This window comes from Saccoglossus kowalevskii, chromosome 1 (assembly GCF_978046115.1).
Source record: "Saccoglossus kowalevskii chromosome 1, keSacKowa6.1, whole genome shotgun sequence".
Classification (NCBI taxonomy): Eukaryota; Metazoa; Hemichordata; class Enteropneusta; family Harrimaniidae; genus Saccoglossus; species Saccoglossus kowalevskii.
Window position 1 is genome coordinate 21912963 of NC_140641.1, and position 22217 is coordinate 21935179.

At 37.3% G+C, this 22217-nt stretch overlaps 1 protein-coding gene across 1 annotated transcript; it reads right to left on the reverse strand.

Annotated features, from left to right (window-relative positions):
* Positions 1-230: 230 nt before the first annotated feature.
* On the reverse strand, positions 231-17834 carry LOC100367920 (low-density lipoprotein receptor 1-like). The gene is made up of 8 exons (XM_085505804.1): positions 17658-17834; positions 9570-10020; positions 8928-9068; positions 8040-8160; positions 6492-6639; positions 3878-3997; positions 3430-3556; positions 231-1183 (listed from the first exon to the last, which is right to left on the reverse strand). Exons 1-8 carry the CDS (start codon positions 17716-17718, stop codon positions 994-996), a joined length of 1359 nt encoding a protein of 452 aa, XP_085361930.1. The 5' UTR covers positions 17719-17834; the 3' UTR covers positions 231-993.
* Between the last annotated feature and the right edge of the window lie 4383 nt (positions 17835-22217).

Here is a 22217-nt window from a genome sequence, read left to right on the forward strand (position 1 = left end):
AGAGCTGACTAACATCCAAATCTGCTTTTCGTTGGTTAAAATTATTAAATATCATTTTATATAGTCCATCGACGTAACCATTTCGTACGGCACACTTTTTCGGTATGTCATTTCACGGAGTCTGGAAGGGGAAGTAAGATGACAAATACATAAACTACAATAACCCCCTTACTATGTATACATGTATATCAATTCAACATACGATCAAAACCACGTTACACACAGACAAGTTCATTATAAGCTGTTTTAATTCACATATTTGCAATTTTCGACAGAAACATAGTACTGCATCGTACGTATTAAATTATTCTATTATTTAGTACATTCTGCGTGCGTGATTGGTCACGTGACTTCGTTAACTCTCACATTGCGACAAAGTAAGTGATTTGCTTCGTCAATCAAGCTAGGCTCGGTATTCACGCAAAAGTCACAAAGTCTCGCGGCCACATCATTGAAAAAAACAACAGGCCGGACGTACTAGTATGTATCTGGTTTCCGTGAACGTATGATAGGTTCATGATTTTCAGGGGCCTCGTTCTCGGGACGCCACACCAGCTCTATAAATTATAGGCATTATATCGACTATAACATTTCTAAATGTGTGTACGTTTAGTAGAAGTCCGTACACATCCTAATTATTTTTTAACGTATCCACTATCTCGTTCCTCATAACGCATCAACATCCAGCGTCCGGGATTTTAGGCGCCTCTCAATTTCCTATGATACACCTTCGTATCGTGTTGCGCAATTACTACACCTATTTCCAACACGTATGCTATTTGCTTCGAATTAAGACTCTAAGCATGAAATTAAATACATGTTCTGTAATTGTCGCGATGCTAGGCGCTCAGTTGTAGCACAAATCTATAGGTAATACAACCTTAACGTAAACACAAAAAAAAACTTTCCTTCATGACGATCGACAGATGACAAGACAAACAACGAATTAGTTTTCAGTCAATACGAACATTTAACGTTTTATCAATATTATCCTCATGTTCCGTTTCTCTGCGGGTTATCTTCTTTGTCGCCATAGTTACACTTGAGTTGTTTAGAGGATTCATCCGCACCATCGCTGAGTGAACAGTCGTCCTCTTCGACGTCGCTTTTGGCTCGTTGTTCGACCGTAACCCATTTCAATCCGACAGACCTAGACTTCTGATCGCGAGTGACTTGAATTCTCCTGCAAAACATGGCGAAGCATAAGATTTATCACAAAAAAATCACTGAGATTAATTCAACACTACCATAAATGCAATATATTCGTTTACCCTATTATTATTATTTTTTAGAATATTACGAAATAGTACAGACTTCTTGAAAAATTGAAGTGAAAAACAAACGACATGTGTCTCTCGCTAAAATTGAGTTACTATTGTTATGCATGAGCCAAAAATGCACATATCGCGTGGCGCCGTGAATGGAAACGCGACAAGATCGAAGTGAAGCAAGCAAATAGCACCGAATAAACGACATGGCAAATACTACGTCAAATCAAAGTCAAAACAAAACGGGTACTGCGTGCGTGACTCGAACCGACGATCGCGTAAGGCACCTAATCGCCTAGCTTCACATCGCGGAACGTCTTCTCGTTTACTTGCTTCACTCTGTATTACCATCATAGCCTGACAATAAAACCGCCCCTGATAGACACGGAGTCAAGTCGAATGCCAACTCAAAGATATAATCATCACTGAAGACAACCAAACAAATTGAACAATTAGAGTTTGTATTTCCGTGCCGACCCAAAAAGTACACAACTTTAAAAAAAAAATTTAAAAAAAAAAAGCTGAAAACTGTTACATATACATGTATCGTTTCTGAAATGCAAAGTTTATTCAGTGTATTGAGGTTGGTACTACGCATGAGATATGCAAATTTTCTTATATTTGGATATGTTCTGTACCAGTGATGTATATACTATATATGAATGGCCATTTAAAACCAAAATGATCTCGTCTTCTACTGCGTATGAAATATAGACCAGGCAAACCCTATTTGCCCTAGGGACATGTAAGTATCTACCAGTTTCAATCATTACTCTGTGTAAAAACACACTCTACCCCTACATAACGAGACTCGTAGCTGAGGATTTGAGAATCAATACAAAGCGAAGTTTTAAACATTTTATATTGATTTAACTTTTCGTGATCACGAACGTCTCTTTGTCGGTGCTGGTAATCAATGTCTTGACGCCTGGCTTTGAATAGTTTCGCAAATACCACTCATTCCCATGACCCCCTGCTTGAGTCACATCTCTTGAGGCCGTGCGAGAATGAAAGCATTCTTTCTCAGTATGCCCTCATGCCCAACAAATCGAATCAGCGCAATCGAACTGAAATTTGTAACACTTATATACATTTCTGATTTATTTTCAAATTAAAAAGCCAGTATTTAACAATTCTAATATAGCGTCGGGATTTTAGATAGTACTGACCAAGCTTACCCCCTAATAGCCGATAATTACTTATTGCATTAGGCGGGAGTTTCAATACATATTTAAACAAAATTGTGAAGTACAGTTCTAATATCTGTCACTTTAACAAATCCACAGTTACTACAATGTACTATAATAGCAGTCTTAATTGATACTGTAAATTTTGATAGTGAACTCTTGATACGGAATATAGCTTTTCGTGTCGTGACAGATAACTGTTTGTGAGCTTTGTACCCTGGCCCAGAACTTGAATGTAAACTACCCAAGTAGTTGTAATATAATTTACTGAATTGATAACATTTTCACTTTATGAAATCCATACAGACCGGAATCTCCCGTCTCTCCTAAAACCCATGACCTTTGTCTTAGTAATATTTACTTTCATTTTCCACAAGTAGATATCAATTAGTTCAAAAAACATTGCAAACCGAGACACAGGTCGTTGTTTTTTTAGCAATCATTCTATTAAATTAAGATCTGCATTTTTATTTAAAAAAACAATAACACTTCGGATGAGCATGCATAAAGATTTCCCCTCTTCGTTGAACGACGTCAATGGTAATTTTACGTAGTGTTAAACGCCGGTTTATATTGATCGATCAGATTCAGAAGTTTACATGCGCGGTCATATTAATCTGATCCGATTGATCCGATTTTTTTAAATCTGAACAGACATTAGATTTTGCGGTTTGCAAGAAGCGATCTGATCAGATAAATCTGTTCGTAGAAACCTGCCTTTATAGTTCATTCTGATTAGAATTATATATTACACAGACCTTCAAATGGCCAGCCATGTATATCACATACAATGCGGCTTGCCTTATTGCGTAATATAACGCGGTCGATATCTCTACATACAGAAAATTTTAATCAAGATGCGATGAGTGAAAATATGTGAGCAGCAATTCTTTCATTGTTTGTACACTGTGTCTTCATAAATGGCGAAACATTAAAAAAAAATTATGAGAATGAGATTACGAACACACATTTACCTGTAAAAATAGCATATCAGAACGAGAAGAATAAAAGATAGCACGACACTTCCTAACACTATACCAGCGATGTGCACCAGCGATAAGGAGTTGCCTGAGTCTACTATCGGCGCATGCGTAGGCACATCTAGAATAAATTAATACGTATACGCATACATAATGTTAACATATTACTAGCCATGAATATGCATGAGGTTTTGTAGTTACAATTTTGTATGTTAATCTCAATGCTATTATTTTCAATAATCCTTACATATATTGTTAAATCTTCTGGAAATTAAAGTAACGTTGTCTTAGTAACGCATTATGTGCGATATGAGTCCTACGCAACATAGTACGCTACCTATACAACACGGGTAAAAGATATGAAATTCAGATTTGCGCTGTGCAACGACTGCGGCGGTTTTTACATAAAATATCAAAACACGAAAATGATCATAAAACTCACAAAGAATACAGTCTTTTTCACCTTCATCCACCACGAACCCGTCTTCGCAAAGACATTTATATCCTCCGGGGTAACTCGCACAAATCTGCTGACATCCGCCATTTTGAAATGTACATGGGTCTGTAAATAAATTCACAGTCAGAATTACGCGCGGGACGAAACAACACGAAATGTGATTATGCAATTAATGTGAATGACCATCTAGTAATCAAGATGTGGTTTCCGTCTTGTTACTAAGCGTAGCTTAAAAAAAAAAAAAAAAAATGCGCCATTCGTATCCTGTACTCATAGTCTGGCAACGTGGCTGTCACACGCAACGTAATATTACCGTAATTGGTATAGTACAGGTGTGATGGTTCAAATACCAAAATGGCAACAGTAACAGAAAGACTTCCCTGGCGGCGATGATAAAATACGAACACGGAGCCAACAGATGAGGTTTCAACTACTACTGGTATTATTATACTCTGCAAACATCAAGTACAATAACGCGGTAAAACTCCACTACTCCAATGACTAGATACTTAAACTCCAATACAATTCAACGAGATCTTCGATCTGAACTCAGTGCTGAACCACTCCCCTATATATACCCCCCACTGTCTATAAATAGACCATTACATCAGCATACATAATGAGTCTGGAACTTACTACAAATTTCTAGAATGTTCCATTACCTTCTATTGCCTCCTACAGTGTTCTATTACCTATTCAACCAGTTTCTAAAAAAAATCTAGACTATTCCACCCAGACACAGTACGGTTCTAGAACATTCTCAGTGACCCGGAAGTGGTAAATGACAGTGAGGTTGTATGCGACAGTGGCTGAAGATTTATTGTACATACATTGTTTTCTAATTATTAAAATACTAAAACATGTAAAAAAATAAAATGAAAAAGTGACCTGTCAAAAGCCTGAGACTGGTCACAATTCGCTGTCCATTTTTTCATTTACAAAATTTGGATAGTATATATTTGAGAGTGTAAAAATGTACAGCGAGTTTTAAATTCTCTTGAATGGAGACAAACTTAAATTATATACATATTTGCAGTAATTGTAAAGAAATATTAAAAGCAGTTTATAATTTTCATCGTTCATTAAAAATCCTGAAAGTATTCATAACAAATAGAAAACAACATATTGTTATGCAATACACATCATGTTTCAGTGCGGATATTAAGGAAACATATATATCAGATATACAAACTAATTTAAGCACAAATTCACCACAATATATGTAAAAATTAAAAAAATGTAAATCATATAAACAAATGAACATCATGATGAGTAAGATTACCCCAATATCACCGGCATATTAATTATGGAACTAATTATAGTATTAATTAGTATGGTGAGGTGCATGTTCAGTGTAACTAAGATGATATGTTATATTCGGAATTTTTTTTTATTTTTGGATTCATGAATTGGTTTCGCCTAAAAAAATATATTTTTTTGGTGAAACATCGTGAAAAAATACCCGGAACAGGTTTTACTTGAATTTGTGCTTACTGACGCCATTTAAACACTGTTTTAGGAACGATAAAAAAGAAGGAGTCGAGATAGGTTTGTATTTGCCCTCGCTTTGATACACCAACCAATCGAAGTTGCGATTCTGATGTTTTGCATAAATTACACATTTGTGTATGTTTTACGTTCATATCGATTGTTCTGTTTAAGATAACGCAAAATGTAGACGTCGCTCAGAAGCAAAACTCAAGGTGATTAGCGTTTCAGGAAGTCAAGACTAGATTACAAAATGAATTTTGTTGCGTGCACAAGTAATAAACAGAGATATATGCTTAAAGCGGGGGAGTCGTCACCTGTGCATGCGTCAGATGGCCATAGCGTGTCATTGTTTACAAACAAGCGTCTACCCATGAGCCTTTGCGTTTTAGCGTGTGTTGTTATCGTCGCTTGGGACTCAATTCCCGCGCGTGCGCTGGTGACGACCTTCCCACTTTAATTTCATAATGACCTCTTGTGCCAACTGCGTTAAGTATGAAATCGAACGTAAAAACAGGACAAACAAAGGTTATAGCGCCGTAGTGGCGTCAAACATCGCGTGGGCGAAACCTTTTTGGGTTATTTCCGCGCTTAATAATGTGCTTTACACATAGTTTGATGACGGCCACGTTTGACGAACTAAAAATATCTCAACATCATATTCCTCTCTGAAAGATTTTGACATTGAACTATAACAACGAGAAATTCAATTTCAAAATCAAATCATTCGATTTTTGAAGAAGAAGAAGAGCATCTTTCACGCATTACACGAGATCTCGCAATTAACAGAAATCAACTATTGGATTAAATGTTTCAATGCCTAGTCGGAGTGTAATACTTGTTTACATCCATTATTAATTATGTAAAACACACGCAGTTATGCAAATAAAGTCATACAATCGTGACCTTAGTTTCATTGTCAATCACAACTGTAGCCTGACGAGTCGCTTGAGTTGCGCCCTCCGTGGTGCTCCAAACCCAACGGTCTGATGCCGTTCGGCCGGCGAGGGCGCTACTACGTCTACATATCAGGTTATCACAACTGTGACGCAACCGTTGGATTATGATGATTCCATGCAAAAGATAACATAGAAGATAACGTAACACTTACTTTGTGCCCGGGGTTGCCGAGCTCCATCGTACACAATTAACGATAACGGATTAAAATGCTGGAATGTCATTTGTGTGCGCATCGCTGGGTTGAATCGCGACTGGATGTACACTTGTTTAGATAGAGTTCCAGAAAGAAAGAAAAATTCCTGTCGTAAAAACAAAAACAACAATAAGCACACCATTCCTATAAATCGCGCCCTCTACCGATAGAGGGCTTCTGTGGCGTCAAAAGACGTGGGTGAAGGCAATGTTGTTCAAATCGCCAACTGGATCTGGGTGTGTAGTCTTTCGTTATCTAAAATGTATTAAAATCAAATAAAAACAAAATAAATAACAAAAACATAATCTTCATTGATTGACGACTACAGACCAAAACAATATCGACGCTGTAATACATAGGTATTACGTCATCAAAGCTCTACACCACGAGAGGGCGCGATTTATAGCTACACATCACATTTACAGAACATCAATGCATCATTAGTCACAAATACCACTTTAAATATACAACAAGAAGGTCAACCAACGTTTGACATTAATTTATCGTGGCCCAGGATAATTTAACAAAATGATATGAACTTGGCCTAGATAAATCAAGTAAATATAGTATTGACAAGTTTACCGAACCATATAGACCAACGGAACCTTGGTTGATCTCAAGTTAATTTGTGTCGTGTTCATGTATATTAGCTAATCCGTTCCAAATATGACCTGTTTCCCAATCCACTTAAATGTCTTCAACTTGGATCTACATCTATCAAACCAGTAAAGCCGCTCGTAACATTGGAGTAATATTTGATGACACCCTTCAGTACAGAAAACATATCACCACGACATATTAAAGTATTTACTTGCACATCCGACGTATTGGACACATCCGACAGTATCTATCCGCTAAAACCTGTTCTAAATTGGTATGTTCCATTCTTGTTGCTAAACTGGACTATTGCAATGCCTTACTATATGGCTTACCCGACACACAGATACATCTACTTCAAAGGGCACAGAATTGTGCTGCTCGTCTCATCACACGTTCAAAAAAGTTCAATCATATTACCCCTGTTCTACATCAACTACATTGGCTCCCATTTATTTACATAATTCAATTCAAGATTCTACTACTCACATACAAGGCACTTCATGGATTAACACCAACCTACATATCAGACCTAATTCAACTCCGTCAACCTGGTAGAACTTTTCATTCAAGTAATACATCTACACTTACAGTGCCCAGAACCAGACTCAAGACATATGGCGATCGCTCATTCTCACATGCTTCTCCGTCATCATGGAATCAGTTACCAACAGACATTCGTTCTGCAGCCAGTTTAAACATTTTCAAATCTAAACTCAAAACTTATATGTTTCAGAGAGCATTTCTGTGACAGCGTCATGGGGCATCATCAAGATGGATATTAGGCGCTATACAAACTCGTAATCATTATTATATTATTATTATAAGATAGTTTTTATATATTGGCGAATAGATGAAGACCTCCACACTACGCCATAGCTGCGTGAATGGCGGTGAAAAAATACGTACCGAGTCAACATCTAGGTAATATGCCAAGTACTCCCCTACTGAGTGATAGAGTGGGTTTGCAGAACTGTCACTCAGAGATATTGACGACAACAACGATAATTCTATATCAACCCAGAATAACCTACAATCGAAGAAATTTTTATATTCATTATAATGTATAAGCAGAGGAGGAGGTGGTAAAAGAAGTCATTGCTGCTCAAGTTGCAGAGTAACTATGGTAACCACCATTAAAACTGTATCATCAGGATGTGGGCCACGATGCGGTGGTAGTGGTGGTGGCGATGATTCGAACAGCATAAAGTGATGTTATTCTCATTAAAGGGCGGGGGTCGTTGTGCCACGCATGCGCGAGACATGGATCTCATATGAACAAAGATAATGAGTTTGATTGTTGCGTAGACTAACGAGTACAAACTGACACGTTGCCAAGCTTTATCTGGGTAATTTATTTGGTAATTGGAAGGTATCGAGGTAGTCACTAGCTGTAATCAGTGCACGTTGCACCGAGTTCAAAACTCGTACTCGTGATTTTCATTATAAGAGCGCATTGTATTGTGGGAAAATCAATGTTTATCAACACAAGTGTCACACATGCGACACGACGACCACCGCTCTTTAAGATTGAATTGCAGGCTGTGTAACATTTGCTTCAAGTTGATTGGACCTAAATCATATTTTAATATCATAGAGTATTCGTCTTGAATAATTATTTATAATAATACATCCTCATTTTCTCCATTGTATTGCATTCACGTGAATCAATTAACCAAATTGCCAACTCGGTGCTATGTGCCGAACACTGTACATGTACGGCACAGTGACCAGGCCGCAACTTGAAGTATATGCGCACAATATATATATATATGAGACTGTGTCACGTGATATTACCTGTTTTCGTTAAAGTCGATCGTCAGTCCCTGGGGGCGTTGGAAGTAAGAGATGTTATAAACTAAGGAGCGTCTGTTTTCGCCAGTGAGTGTGGCCATTTCTATTCGTGGTTCTTGTTCTCTTTCCGACCAATACATGTACCTTTTGGAGCAACCAAACAAAACCAAGTTTTTGACTATTTCGGTATTTTGAGAGGCGACCAACACAAATTTTTAGCAAGTATTCGCATGATATTATCGTAATTATGCTTTCATGCGTCCTCTCATTTAATATACCACAAACGTATGTTTTGTCGAGTACTAGTATTCATAGCATACAAACAATACACTTTTGTTCATTCTCTCGGCTAGCATCAGCCCCAGACAACAGTTACCGCAGTATAACGCATGCCCTTCAAGTTGTTACGCAGGATGATTGTTATCATGTGGCCGTCATTGCTTGCTATTTGGGTAAACTTTCGCATTGATGGCGTGTATCGGTGGCGAGTCTGTATCGTATCGTTGCGGGAGACACGGGAACGAGGCTTGGAACGCAGACCAGTCACTGCAACGACCTTCACATGATAATAGTGGATAACATGCATTGTATATGCTATGAAGTGTTGGTAAAGGAATGAATCATGGAACGTATTATTGAACTTACCCAGATAAAGGGTTTACAACAATTCCGCCAACAAATTGTTTTCCTGTGTGAACCAACGTTCGGTGATATGTGCCGTTATAGTCGGACACTTTTATCCAATTAAAAAACGAATCTGTCCAGTACAATTTTTTTGCCAGCCAGTCAGCGGAGAGCGATGTCACGGAGCTATGATTATTCGAGTAAATTGATCTTATATCGTTAGTCAGCAGGTCCATCTTATAAATAGCGCCCCCAACAATTTCTCCCCAGAAGACGAGCGAGTCGTCGAAGTCGAATGTCAGTGCTGTCTTGATTTCGAAGTATGCGGATTGTAGTACTTGTACACTCGCACTGCCGTTGATGGCGTCTTTTCCAGTACCGTTAAGAGACAACAGCCTCGACGTAGTTTGGAACCTCCCGTATTTTACATCTGTCCACATGATACTCCGACCAGTATACGTCTGATAGACCCCTGGGTAAGAACATAGAATATTTATTTTAAATATACATAGTATAAAAATACAAAATTACTATTCAGTCACTAACAAAATCTGTCGAAATTTGAAACATCCCAGCGAATTGTCGCTTTCCGAGTTCTTTGGAAAAAAGAAAGTTTATTCCATTTCCAACGTAAGCCGGCGCATGTGGTGGGAAGGGGGTCATTATACTTCCGGTGTATCAGAACTCACGAACAAATTCAACAAACCTGTGTCATTCCACACTGGATGTTCAGATCCAAATACTATGTATAATAATTCGCAATAAATTAAATTTCAGTATTCTAATTTATTTGTGTGTTTATTGTTGTTATTATATTTACCTACAAAATCAGAGTGTGAGGTTAGTTCTCACATCTTACAAATAGAAAAGTTGCATCACCACTGCCCTGCATCACAGTGCTTTTACATTGTAATCTTATTCTTGCATTTTTCTTAGAAATAGACATTACTTTTTATAGTGACATAAATGCTTATTTGTCTTAACATATCTTGCCTTGTATGTATTCGAAGAACAACATATACATGTTAAAATGAGTCCATACTAAGTGAAAATTGTCGTCATGGTTATATTTTAGAGGATAGTGACGATAAAGTTCCTGCTTCTATGTGTGTAGACACTCGTTGAGGGACTGTGGTGTGAAGGACAGACACAATTCATAAAAGCCTCAACATAAGTTGACCAATCATATCCAGCTATGGAACTGACGTCAATCATCAGTTGACCAATCATATCCAGCTATGGAACTGACGTCAATCATCAGCTTATCGGAAGCTTATTAGAACCCCACGGAGAAAACAAACCTTCTAACAATAGAACGATTTACACCTTCTCCCTAATTCTTTGTTGGGACGTATTTGTAGTAAACAATCGCACGTATCACACGTTTTGTAAAAAACAAGTCATTGTTAATGACGCAGTCCCCATCCCATTTTTTTTTGATCTGACATATCAATTTGATGCTGATGAAGTCATTGAAATTTGATTGAAAACATTAATAGAAGATGGATTTGTAAAAAAATATGATTTAGTGCTTTTACACGAGAATTGGGCATTGGGCAGTCATATTGAATCAAATTACAAAAATAATCTTCATGTTGTTGTATCTATTGGTATATTGTCTTTGTACAAAATTTAAACAGAAATGTTCATTGCATTCATGGGAAAGTAGGCATGGGTATCATGAAAAACAAAATGGCCACCAGTCAGCCATATTATTTTGAATCACAGAAAAAATATGACATGTAACTATATGATCACCATACCAACTTTGATCCAAATTGGCCTAGTCATCTCTGAGAAACAACTCCGGACATGTAAAAATGACGATTTATAGTGCTTTTACATAAAAACTGGGCGTCAGCCAGCCATATTGAATTAAATCACAAAAATAATGTTGGTGCGCATGTATCCCTTGGTATACTATCTTTGTACAAAATTTAAAGAGAAATGTTCATTGCATTCAAGAGAAAGTAACATGGGTACCATGAAAAACAAAATGACCGCCAGTCGGCCCTATTTGTTCGAATCACGGAAAAAAATATGACGTGCAGCTATAACCCAATATGTATGATCACCATACCAACTTTGATCCAAATCTGCCTAGTCATCTCTGAGATACTGCTGCGGACACGTTTAAGTACCAGAAATAGCAAATTTTACATCCAAAATGGCCGCCAGTCGGCCATTTTTCTCCGATCATAAAGTAACTTGACGCGCATATGTAAGACATTATGTATTGTCTTCATGTAAAGTTTGAATGAAATCCGTCAATGGGTGTCCGAGACATAGCTCCGGACGTACTTACGGACGGACAGACGGACGGACGGACGGATGGAACGAACCCAAATTAATAGTCCACGTTTTCGGGGAGTAAAAAAGTACAGATGAATTGATCTGAGATGAATACGAACAGGCTTTTTTCACAGACTCACTAATTTGCATTTAAGATTTCCAGATCACATCGCAATTCGCCTGACTTGTTCAATTCGCGTCTAATCTTCATCGAATATGTACCAAAGGATTTATGCCCCCATCTCATAAATCAAGTAATTCCTTCTAAAATTAGTTTGACAACTATCTAGTGCTACTATTTCCAATCCCCTTGCCACTAAGCTCGTATTGAGATTTCATTAACCCGCCAGCATGACATGTTACGACATATATCGTTAAAGACAGTGCGTGCAAAAGTAACCAAATAGAATATATGTGTCTGTTTGAGTAATTCATTTTTGTTATGTAATTATGCTATTATAATATAGAGTAAATCCGAGAGAGGTGTTATTGCTCAGACTAATATAGAATTTCATATTAGTCTGACGTTATTGGGAGGACAACGTTTCGCTAACGACAAAATGCTATATAACACTGAATCGGGGTTGTTACATCATTACCATGCTCCGCTGGGAAGTTGTAGTTTCAGATGCATCGCCGTAAAATTATAATTTCACTACTTTTTGAAGCAGTAGAGTACAACTGCTTCGTGTCTATGAATCATATAAACAATGTCTAGACGGACTTGTCCCGTATTCGAGTTGAAATGGATCCGAAATTTCAATACTTAAATTTATAAATACTCAAATACTTAAAGCGCGGTGGTTGTCGCTCAGCGCGTGTTCGAACTTCATGTAAATAAACAATGAATTTTACACGCGTTGTATACGTCGCTATGAGTCCCATATCGAACAGGACGCGACACGACGACTGCCGCCCTTTAAATTATAGTTTTCTGTAAATAGGACGGTAGTTATATACATACAGTTATATACAATTATACAATGTTTTATGTGTCACGTTTTTATAAACATTTCACTCTCTCTCTGTAAGTTGTTTTGTTTGTTTGTAAGACACATTATGCGAAACATTCTCAGTTCAATGTCCCATTTGTCTTCCAAGAAGCTCAATGGTTATTCGCCCATAAAGATTGAAGTACACGCTGCCTCGTAATTATTTGTAAGTATCTATGTCGTCGTGGAAGTCTCAACAGCTAGCTAGTCTACTTATCAGAGTTGTATCCACGGTTTCTGTATATGTAATATAGATCTAGGAAAGACGTCAGACGAAGTTCTGTCCGCAGGCATGATTATGAAGTGAGTCACACTGGCGACGCGGTGCAGTAAATAAGTTAGCTTCAATAAGGTGAAGGTGAAACCTACATATGAATTAATATACCCAGAATACATCATAATTTTACTATGTTACACATGATGCCAATATAATATAAGGATATTGGCTTTTACAAATCGAGCGAGCCACTAGACGTTAGTTATATATACTGTAATGGCGGCCATATTGTTAGTTTTGGGAACATTATATTTATTAGTTACATTGAGTATTGTACGGTAAAACCATGTTTCCAAATAATGACATTTCTTGAAAAAAATGTCTCGAGTGAATAGATATTTTATTGAATATTTCTTAATATCTAGATATTCGAATATGGTTAAAATGAAATGAAATGATATATTTTATCATTGTTAATTGTTCCTAATGATAGGAATGTTTGGCATATGGCTGAAAAAACAAAACAACAACAACAAAAAACACACAAATTGAACGTTGTTTGTTGTTGAAAAAATGCCACTGTTGAATACTAAATCATTGAATATAGCCAAACTAATTTTATTAATTTGCTCAAGCATTTTGTCGAGGCTTTAAATTTAATAAAATCGTAATTATGCGAATTGTGTTTGCGAGCTTTCTAGAATGCGTAGACAATTGGATTATTATACATGTATTATTAAATCAAAATTTGGATAGCGAAAAATCTCCTCTTAGATTGTTGTTTCTGTTTTTTTTTTTTTTTTTGTACTGAAGAATTTTAAGAATTTCTAATAATACACAGAGTATAGTCCGCGAAGATAAAATTGCCAAATTTCATTATACGACGTAGTTGAATAAATACATTTAAAGGGGCTGAAAAAAGAGGGCGGGGCATGATACACGATGTCCTAAATAACACTACAAACAACACAGACTACATAGTATAGGTTTCCTTTTAACGCCGAGACTCTGTAAATCAATGAACAGCTGCAGCGGTGAATAGATGACGAGTGTAGGGAATAATGATTGGTGCCACGGAGGAGCGGAAACCACCGTCACGGAGCCCCATTATCTATAACTCAATAGCCATCCATACCTCGGCGTCTATATACATAGATGCAAGTATTAATAGTAGACTGATTGGCGCCAGTCAGCTAAATGATACTTTACTAAAGATAAGAAACAAAATGACACTAAAAACAGGAATATAAGTCTATTATTGCTGATATTTGTATGTTGTTTAGCACTAATCAAATGTTATACTTCATTACTCATGCATCGCGAGTCAAGATATGTTTATTCAGACAAACCCATCGACACTCCGTAGAGGGTCTATGGACAACCCCAACGGCACTCCCTAGAGGGTCTATGGACAAACCCATCGACACTCCATGGAGGGGCTATTGACAAACCCATCGGCAGGAGGGTCCATGGACAAACCCATCGGCACTTTATAGAGGGACTATGGACAAACCCATAGGCACTCCATGGAGGGTCTAAGGACAAAATCATTAGCACTCCATTGAGGGTCTGTGGACAAACCCATTGGCACTCCATAGAGGGACTATGGACAAACCCATAGGCACTCCATAGAGGGTATATGGACAAACCCATAGGCACTCCATAGAGGGTCTATGGACAAACCCATAGGCACAACATAGAGGGTATATGGACAAACCCATAGGCACTCCATAGACGGACTATGGACAAACCCATAGGCACTCCATAGAGGGTATATGGACAAACCCATAGGCACTCCATAGAGGGACTATGGACAAACCCATAGGCACTCCATAGAAGGTATATGGACAAACCCATAGGCACTCCATAGAGGGTCTATGGACAAACCCATAGGCACTCCATAGAGGGTATATGGACAAACCCATTGGCGCTCCATAAAGGGTATATGGACAAAATCATCGACGCTCCATAGAGAATGAAACTGATCACCAGTAGTGGGCGACCATATGCGCATCGAACGCCGGCGATATATCAGGAACATAGTTGGGAGTCTCGATTAATAAAATGTTATCTCCAAATGGATATCATGCACTCCGGGTATTTAATGCCACTCAGCCACTCAGTGATATTTCACTCAATCTAACGTTTTCCCGAATAATAGGACCAGTAGTGGCGGGTTTTAGTGGGAGACGCCCCATAAATCCAGTAATACACTGCGGCAATGGCCTTATTTTAAAAGCGTAATTCTACTGTCGGAGAAATTATTTAACAGTACGTATCGTTAATACACAGCGCATGCGTAAATTTGGATACCAATTGTATGAACTAAAACGACATGTTTAGTCCATGATGAAACATAATACATGTAACGCGCAGAACCTTTACTGTAAATCGCGCCATCTAGTGACGAGACGTGTGTGTGACGTCAAAATCACGTAGATAGATGCAAACAAAGTAGTTCTAAGCAACAACCATGTTTGGCAGTGTAGTCGTCCGTCATTTAGAAAATGGTAAATCACTCAAACTTTCATTTTCGGTCGACTACAGATCAAAACAACATCGAAATGTGTCACTCGCTTACAAGGACGCGGCGTGTACGATAATGTGTATTCTGCCTCAAAATCACTGTATTTTATAATTCATTAATGTTACAATCATCCACAAATGGGATGATCATTTCTTCGGGCAATGTGTTTCCATGGAAACAGATCTGCAGTTCGGCGTATTACGCTCGTAATATCCGCGTATTAGACCACATTAATTTGGTCCCTTCCAAGATTAGAGCGTATTTTGTGTATAATTAGAAAAGCATTTGCGTAATTGTATTTCGTTTAGAGCGAATTTGTACACATCATAGTCTTGGGATTGTCACGTCTGGCCGTTTGTGCTCAGGTGTGAATTCTGAAATGATTGGAATTATGTACACTATTCACATAAACTACTCCGTTTGGAATGCAATAAACCAATATACTGTAAAACGTTTTGAATTAGCTACATGCCAATTTAGCGAATTTGTCTCAATTAATTTCATGAATTATAAGACGGTGGCCGTCGCGCCGCGTACTTTTCGATGTGGGACTCTTGGCGATGTACGCAACGCGTGTAAAACACAATATTTGCTTACGACCACCACCCTTTAAGAGAATCGTAATCTAGTTTAAAGCGCGGTGGTCGTCGCGCAGCGCGTGTTCGAATTTACGATCACCACTCTTTAAGAGAATCGTAATCTAGTTTAAAGCGCGGTGGTCGTCGCGCAGCGCGTGTTCGAATTTCATGTAAATAAACAATGTATTTTACACGCGTTGTATACGTCGCTATGAGTCCCATATCGAACAGGACGCGGCGCGACGACTGCCGCCCTTTAAGTCATCACCTGCGCGAGCACGGGAAACGACGCTAACAGCGTACTCTAAAAACGCAAAGACCCATGGGAAGACGCTCGTTTGTAAACAACGACACGATGCATGTGGCAGTCTGTCGCATGCGCGGGTGACGACTCGCCCGCTTTAAAATGTATGAGCTTATTGTAAGAATATGGTTTATTTCAAATTATCAACATCTTTCTTGGTTTAGCGAAATCACATTTTAGGTAAATTAGCTAAAACAACATGTTAGGTAAAACATGTTTTTCAGTACCATCTTTTCAGGGTATATGAATAGCGCCTTGCTGTAATACAACGGGGGTTAACAATTGTACATTGAATGTAGCTCGATTGTGTCCTAGTTGCGCTTTCATGATGAGTCAAGGTGGCATTATTGGGTTACCTCCAGTTCATTGCATTACATTGCCTCATTTATCTTCCAAGAAGCCCAATCATGATAAAGACTAAAATATGCGCTCGCATGCTCGTAATAATTTGTAAGAATCCATCCACTTGAATGAATGAATAAATGAATGAATGAATGAATGAATGAATGAATGAATGAGAAAGTTAAAAATGCCCAAATGGCCAATTATTTAATATTGCCATAGAAACAAGTTTTGTACAATCTACGCTGTCAACTAATTGCCATTTTTTTTTACAATTATACTATCCGTAACCGTCGGTTATTTTTACCCGACATGCAACGATCTGTCAATTATTACCTATTACAGATAATGCATTTGTATTGATTTGAGAAACATATTTTGCATTTCCTTGGATCAAAAACTACAAGTATATTTATCTACTTCAATGCCAAATAAATAGTCACACGTAGCGCTGTTTTTTTTTTTCACTGACGAAAATATATAATTTTTCAATGGATGTCAGAATCATTGCGAGTCAAATGTTTTCATACGAACGATGATGATCTCCGCCAAAATGGGTTATGAGAAATATATTGAACGGGTCAGTCAGCCCATCCTCCGTGAAATAAAATCTTCCACCGTAACACCATTAAACCAGACCGGAGTGCGATCCTAGCGGATGCTACTACGCATCTTTAAAAACCGGGGTTTAAAGTGAAATACGCGTGTGCAACCATGTTTCCGAACGCACTAGCTTCATATACGACTAATTCAGGCGTTACTAACTTTGCCCATCGGTTAAGCTGCATTTAATACACTGGTTCATTAAACACTGACATAAAATGAACTGAACTGAGAGATATAAGCGGTGTCCTTACCGGGAAAATACACAGACGCCGCTAGGATTATTGTTACCGTACACCGTAGGATAGTATCCATGTCCAATCCGCACACCTTATGTGCTTGGCTTCTGTTTCCACCTGAAAGTCGTCAGGTAAGAAGATCCCGACTTGAATTCTCGCGACAGCTCTCGTCTTGTGGACGCTCCGTTGTGGCGACTTGTAGACATACCCAAACCATTTATGTCACGTTTCAGTTGAAAGAGGACGCTCTTCCGGTTGGTTCAGTAAGTTGATAAAAGGCGGATCAGAGGTCAACTCAAATCAATGTCACTATGCTATTGATCGCTAAACAGAATGCACTTTTATGAGAGCTGCAACAAAGAAGGGACAATTTCGATTTGAAAAGCAGTGTCTGCGTACTGTTTTTTTGGCATCGCCACCTGCCTCCAGTAAGGGACCGGACAGAAATTACAGGGGCCGAAAGTCATACACTTAAAAACATATAACTGGATTTATATTTTTTCTCATAATTTTAGCATTTTCACTTATGCTTCTCGTCGTATTTTACTTTCACCCTGAGTCAAAATCCAAGAAGGATACGATTTGGCAATAAAGTTTATTATTTTGACTCCCGTGTGCGAAGCACACAATGGGAGTCTTTGTAGTCACAGTCTGTCTGTGTGTGTATGTGTATGTGTGTGTGTGTGTCTGCCCGTTCTACTGGTATATCAAGAACGACAAGTTTGTTTTTGATTAAACTTAGAAACATAGAACATAGACGCTCTGAGCTAATGCGCAGATTTGATTAGGTTTTGGTATAAATCCATGCATATTAATTACTTAAATAGCTATTTTTTAAGCTGTTCCATGACTATTCCACTGATATCTAAATAGCCACTCATTGGATTTTAATTAAACTTGGTACATGGATGCATTGAACTAATGCACAGATTAGATTAGTTTTGAGTAAAAATCTGTTATTAAATACCTAATTTGCATAATGATTAGTAAATCATCACATTTCAATGGAAATAGGACAATGCGCTTACGTAACAGTTTTTAGATTATTATCCGTGCATATTAATTACATAATTTGCATAATTATCAATTTTCAGCTTTTGGTATTTCAAATACTAATCATCACATTTCAAAGAAACTCAGCATATAAATGCTCTAAGAAAATGCACAGACTTCATTAGTTTTGGGTTAAAGTCTGTGCATATTAATTACCTAATTCCCATAATTGACCAATTTTCAGCTTCCTCACTGATGTCTCAATTACTTATTATTCAATTCCAATGAAACTCGGTACATAGATGCTCTCGGACAATGCACGGACCTGATTGGTTTTGGGTTAAAATCTGTTCATATTAATTCCATAATTAGCATAATAATTCATATTTTTTTGGTTCTAATCACATTTCAATGAAACTTGATACATAGGTATGTGACCTTATTAGTTTTACACTCAAATATGTGCATATTAATTACCTGATTTGCATAATTAGTAAGTTTTCAGCTTTTCCATCACTATCTCAAGTACAAGTAATTTTTAATTAATTTGCAATGCATCTCCAATACACTCAACACACGGGAGTTCTTTACCTTGAAATACAATAGTGCCATTGTGCCACATATGTTAACTGTATTCATTAATTGTAATCACTAAACCAAAGATGTCTGGTCTGAAGGCACAATGTTTCATGCATTATTCATTATATTGTGTTGGAGGTTGGTTTTGTGACTAATTTGAGAGATTCTATTCTAAACACCAAAAACACTAGTGTATTTTCTAGTGCAATTCATTAAACCTGGCAATTGTGTCAAAACAATACATACTCCATTTCGTATAGTACAATGGTACTATTTCATCTCAAGGTAAACACGTGACATTTCTCGCGATTCTCTTTCAAGGTGTTAACGGAGTAATTAGTGCATTAAGTTAGTAACGAGTAGGACACGAATTGAAAGTTACCAACAAGAGCAAGTGTTGATTCTACACTAAACCACATAAACTCCGTATTAATGACCAGTGGGATTTACTAGGCAATCAGAATACCCCAAATTCAACTCGTACAGAATTACAAACTCCAACCAAAACCCCAGCGGACCAGGTTGCCATGACAACTGTGTGGTAATAGCCATGTATGGTAATTTAAGGTAGAAGAACACTCATAAATTATAATACCCAGAGTTTATCCATTTTACAATAAATTGTATTCCAGGACAATATAAGTATATTCAAATTGACTTTAAAAAAGTCTTGGGGTCACCAGCACTGTTTTCAAGAAAAAGAATAATGTATTTTTGTGGATAATTGCTATTTTGGTACTATTATAACAGTTTCGCCATATGTTTATATAGCAGGAATAATATGCCATACCTCAAATTGTAGGTTAGTGACATAGGCTGAAAACAAATTATTTTAAAATTCTAGGTTTTGAAAAGTGTCAAAAAAATGCAAATTTTCTATGGAATTGTTCTAAAAGTATTAGAACATGATTCTCAAAAAACATAACTGTACACACAAAATACTACTATTTCATTGTGCCTTGAGGCACTGCGATGCCATTTATGACCAACTTTCTCAAAAATTATGAGTAGGCTTCTACTTTAATGTAATATACTCAAACATGAAACTCCAAAGCAATGTGCACGAAAAATAATAATTAATAATGCATAACAAATGGTGACCTCCCCCATATATTGTTGGTTTATCACTAAAAGTATGTAACCTCAATTTTGAGAGATGTAAGATAACTTAGTATCCATGACAACAAATCGTTAATCATCATTTTCTATTACAAACCACATGGATCCTTAAGTCATATATAATATCAATTCAATGTGAATGTAACGTGGGCGTCACTGTGTTTCTAGAGCAAGGTGTTATTGCTGCAAACAAAGTGCTTATCTAAACGAAACTCACATTATGTACTGCACACTGACTATGGTTTTAGGTTGCAATATTAATTGTAATACAAACCATATGCAGGTAATTTTCTAAGCCATCCAATGTTTTCAACCAACCATCATCACATTATGGCACCATTGTAGCACTTAAGTTCTCGTCCAAACTGCCATAATCATACCTTACATTCGCACATTGTATTAACGTTTAGTGAAATGGTATATCGTATCCTCCTCCAATAGCATATATCATCCAATATGTTTAGTGCCTTATTTTTTTTCTTTCTATCAGACTAAGCACATATATCCTTTTTCATTTCGTTTGTAAGAGTACATGCATGTTATACGATCTGATATTTTACACTACAATGTCATCTCATTCTTGTAAAACCAAGCTATATTCAAGTTAAATACGTCCGTGTTACTTACAAGTGGTGCAGAATGTTTTACAGTATTGTACACAACATGTTTGTTTATCAAACTAGAAAGTCCTCTTATCAATGACCCCGTACATTGCAAGAACTATGTCCTTGATAGTCCTTTTCTTATTTATAAAGCACCTTTCTCCAGAACAATACCACAAACCTATTCTTATAGTCCTGCACATGAATGAGACTTCTGTATGCACAAAGTATTCTGTTCCCACAAGTATTAGAATTAAGACACCATCCCAGACTGTAAATATATTCAAAGTCTGTGCCAAACTGCCCTCCCTGTCATATGAGGCATATACCTGAGCTGGATTCAAACAAGCAATATTTTATGGTGAAAGCAATCTGACTTGCCATAATAATTGTCAACCAATAGAAATGTAGCATTTTGAAAGCCTCTAACGGACTGTCAAATCATCAGCGAGGACAATTTGACCTCACTAATCTGCACCAGCATAGGTTCTGACATCATTTTCACGTATATTTTAAGTATCACTGAATGCATTTGTTTTTATATATATAAACTAAAGTTGTATCCCGATACTTGTACATGTATTGGGCAAATTTATTAATGTTGCACGTTTGTATGGTATGTTTGTATGGTTAAAATTTAAATCCCCGAAAATCAATCATTGAGGGCGCAATTAGAAAATATTCATGCTATCAAAGAATATGTCACATAAAACTTGTCCAAAAACCCAAATGAACTTACAAGTATCACTTATAAAAAAATTAGATACAGATATTAATATTTGTAATTTTGACTAGCAGTGTTTGCATACGACCCTCCCGTAATTGCCTGCATATACTACTGTATCCCTCCCCTGAAGACTATAACAAAATCGGTGCCCCCCCCCACAAGATAGACGGTCATCATACACAAAAATAACATTTCACAACAACATACCACCATTCGGGTCAGGAGGTCAGCACAACCTAAATGATTTGCGCATTCCCAAATGAGGTCTCGGATCACGAAATACACGTAATATAGAGATTGGTCAGGGTCACGGACTGGAAATCGATTATTTTGAAATTGACCTGGTTCTCTTACATGACCTGGTTCTTTTTACACGAAAAGTGCAAGTGTCAACAAGCTAATCATTCATAATTATATTTTTTTACTACGAAACCCTCAAAATAACACAATTTTGATCACCACACTTCAGTTCTCTTATTACACCACCCCAGTGGGACACTCGTCTTAAACGTGGGTACGTTACATGTCAGATGTATTTCGACAATACCAAACGTT

Bases quoted from the DNA above. Each gene is read 5' to 3' on its own strand.
- LOC100367920 (XM_085505804.1), bottom strand. From the start codon at position 17,718: ATGGATACTATCCTACGGTGTACGGTAACAATAATCCTAGCGGCGTCT. The intron at 8,161-8,927 runs GTAATATCACGT...CTTCGATTGTAG, and splicing joins ATCGACTTTAACGAAAACAG to GTTATTCTGGGTTGATATAG. The intron at 1,184-3,429 runs GTAAATGTGTGT...CATGTTTTGCAG, and splicing joins CTGATATGCTATTTTTACAG to GAGAATTCAAGTCACTCGCG.